The sequence below is a fragment of the Lepidochelys kempii genome, chromosome 1 (assembly GCF_965140285.1).
Source record: "Lepidochelys kempii isolate rLepKem1 chromosome 1, rLepKem1.hap1, whole genome shotgun sequence".
Taxonomy (NCBI): Eukaryota; Metazoa; Chordata; order Testudines; family Cheloniidae; genus Lepidochelys; species Lepidochelys kempii.
The window spans coordinates 259,938,300-259,952,095 of NC_136380.1; the positions used below are offsets into that span (position 1 = coordinate 259,938,300).

A 13,796-nucleotide genomic window follows, 5' to 3' on the forward strand; every position below is an offset into this window, starting at 1 on the left:
AGCTACTGCTGACACCCCAGCAACAAGAGCCCCCAGTTCCAGCCTCTAGTGCTGTAGTCATCTACCTTTTAGTCAATCTTATCCAGAGGGACGCCCATGCCAGAGAGAACACTCCATCTCTTAGCAGGTAGAGAGCAGGGATAGATCAGCTGTAAACTCATGCTATATATGCAGTTAAATAATGTCCCTTGCTTCCAAAATGCCCCCATGAACCACCCAAGACCAGCTGGTCAGAGATAGATGTCATGACTCATTCCTGTCCTCTCTTCTGGATGGGCACCACTCTGTTGTAAACGGACCCAGCTCCTGGGCCTGTGTGCTACTGAGCTGCCCTGGGTCTGGGTAGTGACTGATTACTGTTCCTAGCTCTGTGTCTCTCAAGCACATGCCCAGGTGCAGGCCCCATGTCTACCACACTTCTTGGGCAGTGGGACCCTGCAGTCCAGTTACCTATACCCCAGAACTGGTGTCGCAGCCCTTTGTTGTTTAGACATGTTTACCCCAGAGTCCACCTGGTTGTGGGTGCTCTGGTTTCTAGTGAAATCCTTCAGGGACAATGTGGCAGGAAAGCAATGAATACAAGCTCAGCAAAAGAATTTCTTAAGCATTGTCATGCTAACAAAGCACACTAGAGGGTTACAGATCTATTCAAAACAAATTCCTGAATGCATCCCCCCATGTCTGATTTCATCCATCCTGTGTGCTCTGGGTTTGGTCATAGTCAGGCAGACATTTTGCCCTGGTCTTGGTCTTCTTTCATTCATCAGTGTCTGGTCTCGTGCTTAGAAAGGAACCCCTCTTTTAAAGCAGTTTCTATTCCCCTTTTATGCATGTGCTCCAGGCAGCAGAGTTCTGGACTCCAGCTTCCTTCTCCCTGTCATCTTCTGTATAGAGAGACATTCAAAGTCAGTGGCCCCACCCATAGAAAATCCATTGTTCCCCTAGGGGAGAGTCATTCAACATTGATGGCTCTGTCATAGCTTCTCAGACAAAGACATTTCACTAGATGTTAAGCCCCTCTTACAAAATGACTCCTCTAATCCACAAAGGAGGTTGCAATACAACATGAAGGTTTCAGAGGAACAGCCGTGTTAGTCTGTATTCGCAAAAAGAAAAGGAGTACTTGTGGCACCTTAGAGACTAACCAATTTATTTGAGCATGAAGTGAGCTGTAGCTCACGAAAGCTCATGCTCAAATAAATTGGTTAGTCTCTAAGGTGCCACAAGTACTCCTTTTCTTTTTACAACATGAAGGTCACAGTACAAACTAGAGCCCTTGAAACAAAGTGGAGTTCACAAAACAAAATGGAGCCTACAGTTTGACACAGACACGTGTCATAATGGGTTCCTGTAGAGAACAGTTTAGCAGATGAGAAATGGGAAAGAAGGCCTCATTTCCTTGAGTATGCAGGAGCATATTATCTTCAGGGCCATGAAAATGGAGGGAGAACCAGCAAACTGTGGAGACGCAGCTGAATGATAAACAGCCCTTTCAACCCTCATCCCCACCTTCCAACAAAGTACAAAGCAATAACAAACTGTTTCTGTCTGCAGCAAGGGTGGACTGGGGGCAAAATGCAGAACAAGGCATCTCTGGCTTAGATTCAGCTTAGCACCTCCACAGGAAGTGTAGATAGGCAAAGCCCGTGCATCTAGGGTGACCAGATGTCCCGATTTTATAAAGACAGTCCCGCTTTTTGGGTCTTTTTCTTATATAGGCTCCTATTACCCCCCCATCCCCTGTTCCGATTTTTCACATTTGCTGTCTGGGAACCCTACATGCACCAGGCTGGTGAGTAGAAAGAGAAGTGGAGACTATCTAGAAACAAGGGGAGGGGGAGAGAGAACAAACCCAGGAAATGGACAGATGCCAATATAGGAAGAGAGGATGGGTGGAACAGAGAACAGGGATGGAGGAATCGGGTAGGAGAGGGGCAAAGAAAGGAGATGTTGCACAGTTAGGAAAGGGGGTGCTTTTCAAAGCAAAGGGGGGTCAAGAGAGTAGGATGATGATGCACAAAAAGGAAAAGAAAAATGGGAGAGAATAGGACTGATGCAAACCCCATTGGAATCAATGGGAATCCTTCCATTGATTTCACTGGGCATTCGATCGGGTTCTTAAAGAAGTGAAAAGGAGAATAAAAGACACACGTGCTCACAGATTTGACAGGGTGAGTGTATTTGATTAGTGTCCATATACTCTATGTTTGCAGTGTTGGTTCCAGGATATGAGAGAGACAGGGTAGGATAGGTAGTTTCTTTTATCGGACCAGCTGCTGTTGATGGAAGGGACAAGCTTTTGAGCTTCACAGAGCTCATACCTTCCACCAACAGCAGCTGGTCTGATAAAATAGGTTCTTATTCTTCCTCATCTCTCTCATACTTCATAACATTTTCCTGGCAGGCAGGCAGTTTGTTTTAAAACTCGGTGCTAAAAGAATCTATTCATACAAAAATAAGCAGAAAGGACCTTCCTGGCATGGCTGTGAGGGGTGGGAAGGCAGAAGCCAGTGAATGATGGGGGGCAAAACTGGGGAAGGGACCACGTGAAACTAAATAGGGAGCTAAATAGGGCCCCGTGTGCATTACTTTCTACTAAACCTGGTGCTGGCCTCACAAAGGAGCACAGGAGGAATGTGTTCTTTGAACTGCCTTTGAGCATGATTAACACAGAGCTCTGCCAGTGCCCTTGCTGAGCATTTGTCTGATGTCATGACAAAATGAAGCTGACCGCTGTTCCTGTTCTTCGGTGAGGGCAGTGGAGGAGAAGGAAGGGAATTCACAGTCCTCCGTCCCAGAGCGTGAAGGTTTGATGTGCTTCACTGTCACATGACACTCAAGGAAGAACCCCACAAAACAAACTACAGGATTTGGAGTCTTCTTGAGACGTGACAGAAGTCTAGGCCACCATTTTGCGTTCACTTATGTAAGGAGTGAGAGACACCACAGCATGAGATTGCTCTTTAATAATGGACTCTTAAGCTCTTAAGAAAAGGTTTTGGTCCTGTTGACGCTGTAGCCCCATGTCTTTGCACCCCCTGGAGTCTGAGCAAGGTGTCGCCAGCGCATCTTAGCTCAGTTTTCCATCTCTCAGGTACAAACCAATACAAAACAGACTTTTGTCCTTTAAGAAGTGCCTCAGAGCCTCATTTATTGATAACAGAAAATGACATAAGTAAACCTTACTCTAGTAAGTAAACAGTCTCCAGTTCCTTCTGAACTCTTGCCCACTCCACGTGGGACCACACTCTGGTTCCTTCTTTAGGCACTCCTCTTTTGGAAACCATCTCATGCCCTTGCCTTGCCGGGTACACTGTTCTTCTCCCTTCCAGCCTGGAGAACTGTCACTCCTTCAGGTTGCCTTTCAGGAAGCTGTTCCCTCCCCATGGGAACACCCTCTCTCAGGGTTGCCTTTTAGTTACAAGCCAAGCTTCTCCTCTCTAGCAGCAGTTTCTTCTTCCTGTCAGGGAGCCTTATAGGAAGCAGTTGCTCTGCTGCTAATTGTCCATTAACCAGTTACTCCCAGATGGACTTCAGAGAACCGCCATGGGCATGTGAGGCCCTGATTCCCCTTGATTTCCCAGGCTCTAGGACTCTGTGAGGTGGGAAGGTCCCAGAGAACAGATTCCAGCCTGAGCCCATAAGTCTACACAGTGATGAAACAGCCCCACAGCTTAAGCCCAAGTCGGCTGGCACAGGCCAGCTGTGGGATTTTCTTGTTGTGTAGACATCCCCTTAAAGGACTGACACCCACTTTAAGGCCCTTTCACATTGCTAGAGCACTGTAAAGGGGGGTTAGTATAAGTGAAATCCAGGCTCCAAGTCTGTTTAGTTGGGAAAGGAGAAGAATAAGAGGAGAGAGGTATATAATTCTGAAGGGTATAGAGAAGGTCATTCAAGCACTCCTGTTTACACTGCCCCCTAATGTAGAAATGGAGCAGTACTTGATAAAATTAAAAGACAATTCATTTTTCACAAATAGAAGGAAACACTTTTTAATGTAAAGTATAATTAGCCAGAGTAACTCAATGCTGCTGGCTATTATCGAAGCAGATATTTTAGTTTAAACAAAGGATTCAACATTTTTTATGAATAAGTGTAGCATCTGCAGGGACACCAATATAGCTAAGAAAACAATTACAAGGACTATCAATCCTCATGCTTCTGGGCATAAACTGGTCACCAGCTGGGGTCAGGAACACAGTTTTCCCCTGTGGTGATAGTATAGCACAATTAGGCACATCATGGAAGTTTTATCCAACATTGATCACTGTTGGAGGCAGAATAACAGATTAGATAGACCATTGATCTGTTCCATTATGGCAGTTCCATGTTTCTAGGTTCTTATCAAGGAGAGAAAATGATTTCTAGGCTTTCAAACCTTAAGTTGTATTCTCCCCAGGAGAGACTCTTACTTCTAGGTTCCACTCCATTATGTTGAATGAACCCTGTCCTCATATGCTGAAGGCCTTTGCAGCTTTTGAGTGGAGGGCATGATGGGAAATCTGTTTCTATCACACTTAATTTGTAACAATTCAGCAAACCACTGAAACAGGAAGTTGGTGTGTGTCTGTGTTTAACAATGGATGTTAATTTGCCCACAATGCTTTGAGTTACTTGAATCTGTCCCCAAAATGAGTTTCAACTTGTTTTTTTTCCTGGAATGGAATGGGAGAAGGAGGGTAAAGGATGGAGACAGAAAATATAGGGATCAATGACTTGGTTATTATATCACCTGGGATTTTGTTTTCTTTAAAGGTGTCTATTTTGTCATCCCAAGTTTTAGGTCAGTTGACCATAGCTGAGTTTTCCTTGACTCTTTATTCTCCTTTGCACTTGGTTCGAGTGTGTCAGCATGATGGTGATTCTGCTGAACTGTGTTACCCTGGGGATGTACCAGCCTTGTGATGATATGGACTGTCTCAATGACCGGTGCAAGATCTTGCAGGTAAGCAGTCTCCTGACCCTTAATGGGAGCAGGTGCACCATTGGCTGAGGCTCTGGACAGTGTTCTAATTGTTATGTCTGATGTTTCCCTTCCATCTGCACTCAGCTTTTTCTGAAAAAGGGTGGCAAGGAGCAGGGCTGATTGTGGGGAGGGGGGAAATCAGGGACAATTGCACTGGGGCCCTGAGTTCAGGGCCCCCCTCCCAAACATCTGTAAAGTCTGTTTAAATAAAATGAAAGGGCAGGGCCCCAGCAAACATGATGTAGTGGAGCCTCAAATTTCTCTCAGCAAGGATCCCATAGCAACAAACTAGCTTGCTTTAGAAAAATTACAAGAGTTTGCCAGAGAGCAAGAGAGATAGATTGAATGTAGTTGAGGGCACAAGAATATAGAGAGTTCACTTATACCTCTATGCATTCCTATTCACCCAGCCATGTTCCGAGGAAACTTGCCCGGCATCTCCACTGTCCAGAACTGTCAGTCACTCATTTTTGTGCACGCTGAAATTTATATTCATTTAAACACTTTGAACTGTAGACCAAAAGGGCAGCAAGCACTTGTTAAATTTAGCCTCCTTTTTCCCTGTGGCTCCTTCAGGTATTTGATGATTTCATCTTCATCTTCTTTGCCATGGAGATGGTGCTGAAGATGGTGGCCCTTGGGATCTTTGGCAAGAAGTGTTACCTTGGAGACACCTGGAACCGCCTGGATTTCTTCATTGTGATGGCTGGGTAGGTTAACTGTTTTCTGGGTTTTCACAGTGTTGGAGTGCTGGAGTGTTGCATGCAGTTGGGACATGGTACCCATCTCAGTCTTGTGGCAAATGCCGGAAGAGAATAGAAGGTTCTCGGGGTTTTTTACGCACAGAAACAGATTCAGCTCCCATTTACTTTAGTGAAAGGCCAGAGCAATTCCTGTGAAGTCAACATTGCTACTCTTGATTTGCCCTGCTGTAACTGAGAGCAAAACCCGCCCACAGTGTTTTTGTGGCTGTGTTGCTTTGTGGGCATCATCCCTGAGAAACTGGAATCACACATGTGCTCAGTTCAGCAGGATTGGGGAGAAACAAGCAGACACTGAAAGCCAGACCTTCCCCTCATATGAATGGGTGTAACTTCTTCAGTGCAGGGGACCTAAGCTGCTTTACGTCAGCTGAAGATCTGGCTCTGAAACCCAGCAACCTTTTTTAACGTAATTGGTCCAATGAGGTGTCGCCTTGGCCCAAGTCAGTGCAACAGCTGTGCTCCCATTAGCTCAGCTTTCCAGTTAAAAACATCCTTTTAGAAACTGTGGGTTTCTGCCTTTGCATCACATGAGTCCACCCCACAGCACCTGAGGGACAAGTTGACATTTGAGCATTTTTAACAACAAAGTTGCTATGGTGAAGCTCTGATTTCCACTTCCCAAGCTTCTGTGTGTGCACAGCCAAAAGCCCACAAGGATTGCCCCTTGAATGTGTGGTGACATTTCACTCCTTGCACTGGCGAGTGCAGCTTTACAAGAGTTGCTTGTTTTTAATCAACTTGCCCCATGGCAGAAATTTTGCTGTTTAAAGAAGAAAATATGGCCTGGGTTTTTTACAGCAAAACAAAACATAAACAACTCCTTTCTAGAGCTAGTCCAACTGCCCTTTTCCTCCCTGCAGGAAACAGCCAGCTTCCATTGTCATCTAGAACTCAGTGTATCACTGGTTGAGCTGGCAGAGCCATTCAAGCTTACCTCTCACAACTGTTCCCCAGGGTGAATAATAGGGCCATCTTTTACCTTTGTTTTTAATACACCTGTCTGCAACAAGGCTTGAAAGATGTTTCCCTTTGGGTGTGAGGACAATTGTTTTCTGATGCACTAAACTGAGACCTTCAAACTCATTTAATTTGTTGTCTGGGAGATGAAGTTAGGTGCCCAGCGGTGAAATCGGCCTGTACCTAAAAGAGAATGGAAGAAAATGAAAGATCCTGTTTTTCAACCCCTAAAGCAACATGGGCGAGATGGGAAGAGACTTCCACTCTTACAATCCCTGAGCCTGGTGTTTCAGTAGCTAGGGTTTTTAATTATACTGACCCCACATTGTGGTGAGCAGTAGCTAGTCAGTGAAAATAAATTAAAACAACATGCTGCATTCTACATCCCAGCGTACTGGTTCTGAACCTCTGTAAGATGAGGTGCAGCTGAGCGTATGGAGGGGGTGGTGTAGTGGCGTGAGAAGTGATGTTAAAGGAGGGGTATAATAGCTCAGATTTCTGAATTGAAAAGGACAATAAGTGCATTTGAAATGGGGTGGCTTGGAGCTGGTTGTATTTCTCTGACCATGTTAACCACGCTGTCATTCAGGTTGGGATTAAGACTCCATTCCAGGTGGACACAGAAATCCAGTTCATTGATGTGGAATGAGGAGGATAGGAAATGGATGGCTTCTCCTGGCCTGACACTAAGCGCATATCCCATTAGGGAATGCCATTCACCTTTCCATGTCCAACTCCAGCACCGGAGATGCTAGACTAGAACCTCAAATTTGAACCCCTTCTGCATGGGCAGCGCATAGAGGAGGCGTGGGGAGGCTAAGACTCCCCAAAATAAAACAGGCTGGCCATGCGGGGAGCAAACGCCAGATGCAGGTCATCTTCCTTTTGAGGCGCACCAGCCCACCGCCTTTGTGCCCTGAGAGCAGGAGTGCCGGAAGCTCCCTAGAAATGGTGGGGCCACTGGTGCCCAGACCATGGCCCTGCCTCCCCTCCTCCCCAGGGGCCTGCCCTTAAGGCAGGAAATCCTTCGTATGTGATGGGGCCATGGCCCCCCACCCCGCACCCCCTATTCCAGTGCCCCTGGCCTTGGCGCCCTCACTTTTAAAAGTGGGAGGGTTATGCCCTCCCCCTTTTTTTCTTGCCTTAAGGGCAAAAGATGGGGGAGAGGAGGCAGAGAGGAGCGAATGAGAGCTGGATCTCGGGGAAAGAAGCGGAGTGGTGGCAAGGCCTAGGGAAAGGGCAGAGTGTGGGGGGAGCCCTGGGGGAGGGGTGTGGCCACCGCCTGGGCGCTGGTGGCCCCCCCACTTCTAGGGAGCTTCCAGCACTGTTGAGAGTAGCCTCCCCAAAAGAAAGAGTCACGTGCTGCCTATGCCCTTCTGATATCATGGGAGATTTCAAATCAAGTCCTGGATACAAATCTGACATGTCTGGTTATGGTTTCATTTCAGATTGAGAACTGGAAGGGGCTTGTTTTCTGGTTCTGGTGCAACTGTCCTCATGAGATATTGATGATGGTGGAAATCTCTTGAGACTGTCTGGCCTCACAAGACTTCTCCCATGAGAGAGATTTCTCCCATTTACGTATATAAGTAGAGCCCTGTGTGGTTACAAAATTTATATCCATGGATATAAAGCAGATATCCGTGGAGCTGCAGGGCTCTACCAGGAACCACCGCAGCGAAAGCAGCAGCGTGTTGGGCCGTCACTCGCAGGAGCCAGCGCCCAGCCTGGGCAGCTCATCCCACGTGGGTGTACTGCCCCCAGCCCTGCCCACTGGGGTGGCACTAGGCTCACCATCAGCTGTCCCTGGTCACATTAAGGTATGCAAGTGGCTTGCATGCTCCGGGACAGGAGTCTCTTCTATGCAGTGCTGTGCGCATAGGTGCTGGAACTAGGGGTGCCTGGGGTGCTGCCGCACCCCCTGGCTTGAAGTGGTTTTCATTATAACCAGGGTTTACAGTTCGGTTCAGTGGCTCTCAGCCTCCCGCCCCCCCATACAAATTGTTCCAGCACCGCTGCGTGTGCGTCTCTCGTCCAGGAGCGTGCGAGCCGCTTGCACACACGAGCGTGACCAGGGACAGCTGCCGGTGAGCCTGGTGCTGCCGCAGTGGGCGGAGCTGGAGGCGGTACAGGCAATCTGGAGGAGCTGCCCAGGCTGGGCGCTGGCTCCTGCGAGCGATGGCCTGACATGCTACAGCTTTTGCCACTGTGGTTCCTGGTAGGGCCCTGCAGCTCCATGGATACCCACTCTATATCCGCATCCACGGACATCAATTTTGTATCTGTGCAGGGATCTATATATAAGCTATTTTATAATGTATATATTATGTTATCTGTCAGAGAGAGAAAGAGAGCCATTAGTGCTATGTAGGAACTAGTTGTTTTGTTTTATTATTTGAAATCCATTAATATTGCTTATTCAATTGGGGTGTGATCAAACTAATGTTTGCCATCAAAATCTGAATGCAAGCTTTTATTCAGCCACAACCCCAACCCCAGAACTCCAGTTCTGATTCAGCCTCAAACCCAAATCCTCTCATAAACCTGTCCAAAATCCCAACCCCTCCTCGCTGGCTCATCTCTGACTAGAACTGACTCGTTTAGGAACCTCTGTTCGCCTGGAAGTCCCATGGAAATCCTTGACACTAGGTCCTCATGTCTCCTATCTGATTTAACTACTTCCTAAATCAGAATCAAGTCATTCCTCTCCCCTGCCCTGTACTGCGGGCCAAATTTGGCTCAAATAAGGAAAATGTGGTACTGGGGGAGATGATAGAACTAGGCACAATCAGGCTCCTCTCCTCAAATCAAGGGAAAAACAACAACTCGCCTGCCCCAAAACAAACGCCCACCCAGTCCACCAGACTGAGAGGCCAGGATTAAAAGATCACCCTGTGGCCAGAAAAAGCAGAGGAACAACAGACAGCAGGGGAGACTATCGTATTGGGCATTCTGTATGGTTCAAATTACCTCCCTCTGACTATTTGTGACAATAGTATCCTTTACCCAAAAATGTGGCAAAAACAAAAAGAACAGTCATTTGCTGACAATCACCCCAAACAGTGTTTGGGTTGCATAAACTTTGTTCACTTGTTCATTTGTTAAAGTCATTTATTCTTTTGGTTGTTTTTTCTCTCGCTCTCTTTTCACTACCTTTAGAAAGCCAGAAGCTATAGTTTTAGTTAACTGAACTCCCTTGTCCGCCCCCTGCCCTGCTATCCCTCGCTCCCCACACAATCTAGCCACTTGAGGAAGAAGACTTTGTTGTCACTAAAAATGTTCAGTTTCCATGGCAATGGAAGCTGACATCACCAGAACTTTCTCCCCCTTCCCTCCCTAGTTTTTGGAGTGGATTAGAAAAAACAAAACAAAACTAAAAAAAAAAAAAAACCCTCAAGACCAGCCTTGACTAAGTCAACATTTTCCTCCTTTATTATTCCTTTTAAGAAATCTGCAAGCTCCCAAAACGAAGACAGCTGTTGCAGGGTTAAAGAACACATATACCTGCGCGCACATGAGCGATGAGGCTGCAGTCTAGCTTATGGATATTCCAGCCCTCAACTAGTCACTGGATGACAGTAGTCTCCAGGTACCCAGATGTCTAATGTGGGCTACAGTTGTCACCAACTATCCTGGTGGGATGCCTTCCTCTCCACCTTTTGCTTTAGATGTTATCTCCTGTGATTTATGGCCTGCATTTCCCAAAAATGTCTAGTGATTTTGCATGCTGGATTTTGTTGGTGCTCAAGTTGAGACAACTTAATGGGACCTGGAAAACCAGGGCCCTTTTAGGGTCTCAAGTTTGGGCACCCAAAATCACTAATCACTCTGGAGAACGTAGGTCAATGTCTCCAGACCTAGGCCACCAATCTTTGGGATGGAATATTCACTCTCTCTGTCCTGATCTGGCAGCTGAATGCCTGTAAATAGTGATGTATTCACTTTCCTTGTCCAAATCAATTTGTTTGTGTGTGTGTGTGTGTGTGTGTGTGCGTGCGTGCATGTGCGCATGTGCTTGAGGTCGGAGGGGGTCACTGCCTATTCAGGATGAGGAATACACTCTGAATGTCCTGCTCTGAGGGTTGCCAGTTAGCTGAGGTGTTATATAATCGTGCCACCCTCCTGGATCTGTGGGGGGATCACCTCCTATTTAGGGAGGGGTGTTTACTCTACCTGTCCTGATCCTAGATGCCATTATTACCTGACCTTGTTGGGATGCTAACTTTATCTCTGACCTGTTTTGTGGGGCCCACTTCAAGTCCAGATTGGAATATTCATGTGACCTGTCCTTACATGTGCATACGTGTGTGTGTAGGTTGAGGGGAAAGGGCTGATGTTCATAGATTACATAAGGCCAGAGGAAACTGTTGTGATCATCTAGTCTGACCTCTTGTGTAACAAAGGCCTTAGGACTTCCCTGAATGTGTTCCTGATCCAAGTCCGATAGCTGTCACTGAACTAGAGCATGCTTTTCAGAAAAACATCCAATCTTGATTTAAACATTTCCAGTGATGGAGAATCCACTACTATCCTTGGCAAATAGTTCCAGTGGTTAGTTACTGTCTCTGTTAAAAATTTGTGCTCCAGTTCTGGACTGAAATTGTCTAGATTCAGCTTCCAGCCATTGGATCTTGCTATACTTTTGTCTTCTAGATTAAAGAACTCTCTATTATCAAATTCCTGTTCACCATGGAGGTACTTACAGACTGTGATCAAATCACCCTTAAGTTTCTCTTTGATAAGCTAAATAGTTTGAGCTCCTTGAGTCTCTTATTATAAGGCATGTTTTCTAATTCTTTAATCATTCCTGTGGCTCTTCTCTGAACCCTCTCCAATTTTTCAAGATGTGACTCGAGGTGCCTGGGGCAGCCCTCACTGGAAATGCCAAGGTCAGAGCAGGCTGCAAAAGGGAGAGCATGTATTCCCAAGGCTGGTGGGTAATGGTGAAGTTAAACTCCCCAACCAGTCAAAAACTGTGCTTCTGATCCCCCACACTGGTTATCAAGAAGCAAAAAATAAATCACACAGCCCCCTTTATTGTATTCCAGTTCTCTGGTTCCCAGTCAGTACATAGGTCCAGTACAGTGAGCAGTTATTTGAAAAACTCTGCTCACATATACAAATGTTCTTCTGACCCCAAAAGGTCAGCCACATTATCAGGTAAGTATAAGTTTGGATCTTACCCAAAATACCACGCTGCCAGCCAATCCTTTAGTGTCTAAAACTAAAGGTTTATTATAAAGAAAAACGAAAGAACAAGAAGAGAGATGTTAAATGGTAAAGCAGTCACATACATACAAAGACTTCAAAGTCCATGTATCAGGTTCTTAGCAGTATTGGTGAGTTTGCTGGCTTGAAAGTCCCTCTGGAACATATCCACAGCTTGGATGGATCATTCAGTTCTTTGTTCAGAGCTTCAGTTTGTAGAAAAGTTACTCCAGAGGTAAGAAGCAGGATTGAAGACAAGAAGCAGGATTGATGACAAAATGGAGATGATGCAGCTGCCCTTTATAGTCTTTTTGCCATGTGTCTGGTACTTCCTTTGTTTCAAACACAACAAACTCATAGCACATGTCATTGAAAGGCCTTAGAGTTCTCTTCATAGGCATGCCCCTGCATGCCTTGCTGAGTCATAAGGTGTAGTCTTGGCTCCTTTCAGTGGGTTCATTGTACAGCTGATGTCCCTTGATGGGCCATCAAGCAGGCCTAGTGCTGGTGCCATTCTGTCTGGGGGTGTCACCCAGAAATGCAGATCAAGTTTGGAAATACAGATATACCCTACATATCTATAACTCATAATACAAAGGTGATACAAACATATGAACAAGATAATCATACTTGGCAAATTATAACATTTTTTCAGATACCTCACACGGCATATCTGGCATGATTCATTACAATTTTATAATATTGGTATGAACAATATCATAAAGTGTCACCCATATTCCATATAGTGTCACACAAGAGTCTTCTTGAAGTGTGAGCACCAGAACTGGACACAATATTCCAGTAGCAGATGCTTCAGTGCTTAATGCAGAGGTCAGAGAACTTCTCTACTTTTATTTAATATTCTTGTCAATGCATCTAAGGATCACATTAGCATAGGGTCACACTAGGAAATTTATGTTCAGCTGATTATCCACCATGACCCGCCTGTCTTTTTCAGAGTCACTGCTTACCGGAATAGAGTCCCACATCCTGTAAGTATGGCCTACATCTTTTTTCCTAGATGTCTGAGCTTACATTTGACTGCATTGAAATGTATATTGTTTGCTCCAGATTGCTCTGTATCAGTGATCAGACCTCTTCATTATTTACCATTTCCTCTACCATTGTGTCACCTGCAAATTTTATCAGTAATGATTTTATTTTTTTTCCAAGTCACTGATACAAATATTAAATAGTGTAGGACCAAGAACTAATGTGGGACCCCTAGGAACACTAGGGTCACCAGATGTCCTGGTTTTATAGGGACAGTCCCGATATTTGGGGCTTTGTCTTATATAGGTGCCTATTACCCCCCAGCCCCTGTCCCGATTTTTCACACTTGCTGTCTGGTCACGCTAAGTAACACACCTGCTTGATGATAATTCCCTATTTACAGTTACATTTTGAGACTCATCAGTTAGCCAATTTTGAATCCATATAATCTGTGCCGTGTTGATTTTGTGGTGTTCTAGTTACATCAATACTAGTATAGTCTTTATCAATAAAACCTGCAATAATATGAAGTTAATTTAATAAGATCTATTTTCCGTAAGCCCATGTTGACTGGCATTAATTATATTACCCTCCTTTAATTCTTTATTAATTGAATCCTATATCAACTGTCCCATTAATTTGTCTGAGATCTGTGAGGGATCATGGGTCTCAAACCCAGGTCAGCAGGTGCCCAGGTAGTTCCCAGACTGCTTTCACTACCCAGCAGCTCACTGATACCAACAGGGAGTGTGGGCTGGTGGACCCAAGCTCACCAGAGGCACCACCCACAAAGCTCCTGATTGGAGGAGATGTCAGGTCTCTCTGACTCACTCAGAGTTACTATTTAAGCCAGAAGGAGGCACATGAAGTTGTCTGAGCAACTTGAATTCCTGACTGACTGCTAC

The 13,796-nt window shown here is 45.6% G+C and overlaps 1 protein-coding gene across 4 annotated transcripts in view; it reads left to right on the forward strand.

Moving 5' to 3' along the window:
- The first annotated feature begins 4,837 nt into the window (after positions 1-4,837).
- Positions 4,838-13,796, forward strand: part of CACNA1I (calcium voltage-gated channel subunit alpha1 I) — a 125,298-nt gene continuing 116,339 nt past the window's right edge. For 3 of the 4 annotated variants that reach the window (XR_012156537.2, XM_073326849.2, XM_073326865.2), the window contains exons 1-2: positions 4,842-4,948; positions 5,546-5,679. Coding sequence is in view for 3 of the 4 variants with exons in the window: in XM_073326849.2 (XP_073182950.2) it covers positions 4,856-4,948; positions 5,546-5,679 (227 nt within the window). In the remaining variant the exon portion in view is untranslated. Of the gene's footprint in view, positions 4,949-5,545; positions 5,680-13,796 lie in introns of all 4 variants that reach the window. The other variant, XM_073326853.2, reaches the window with a different exon arrangement.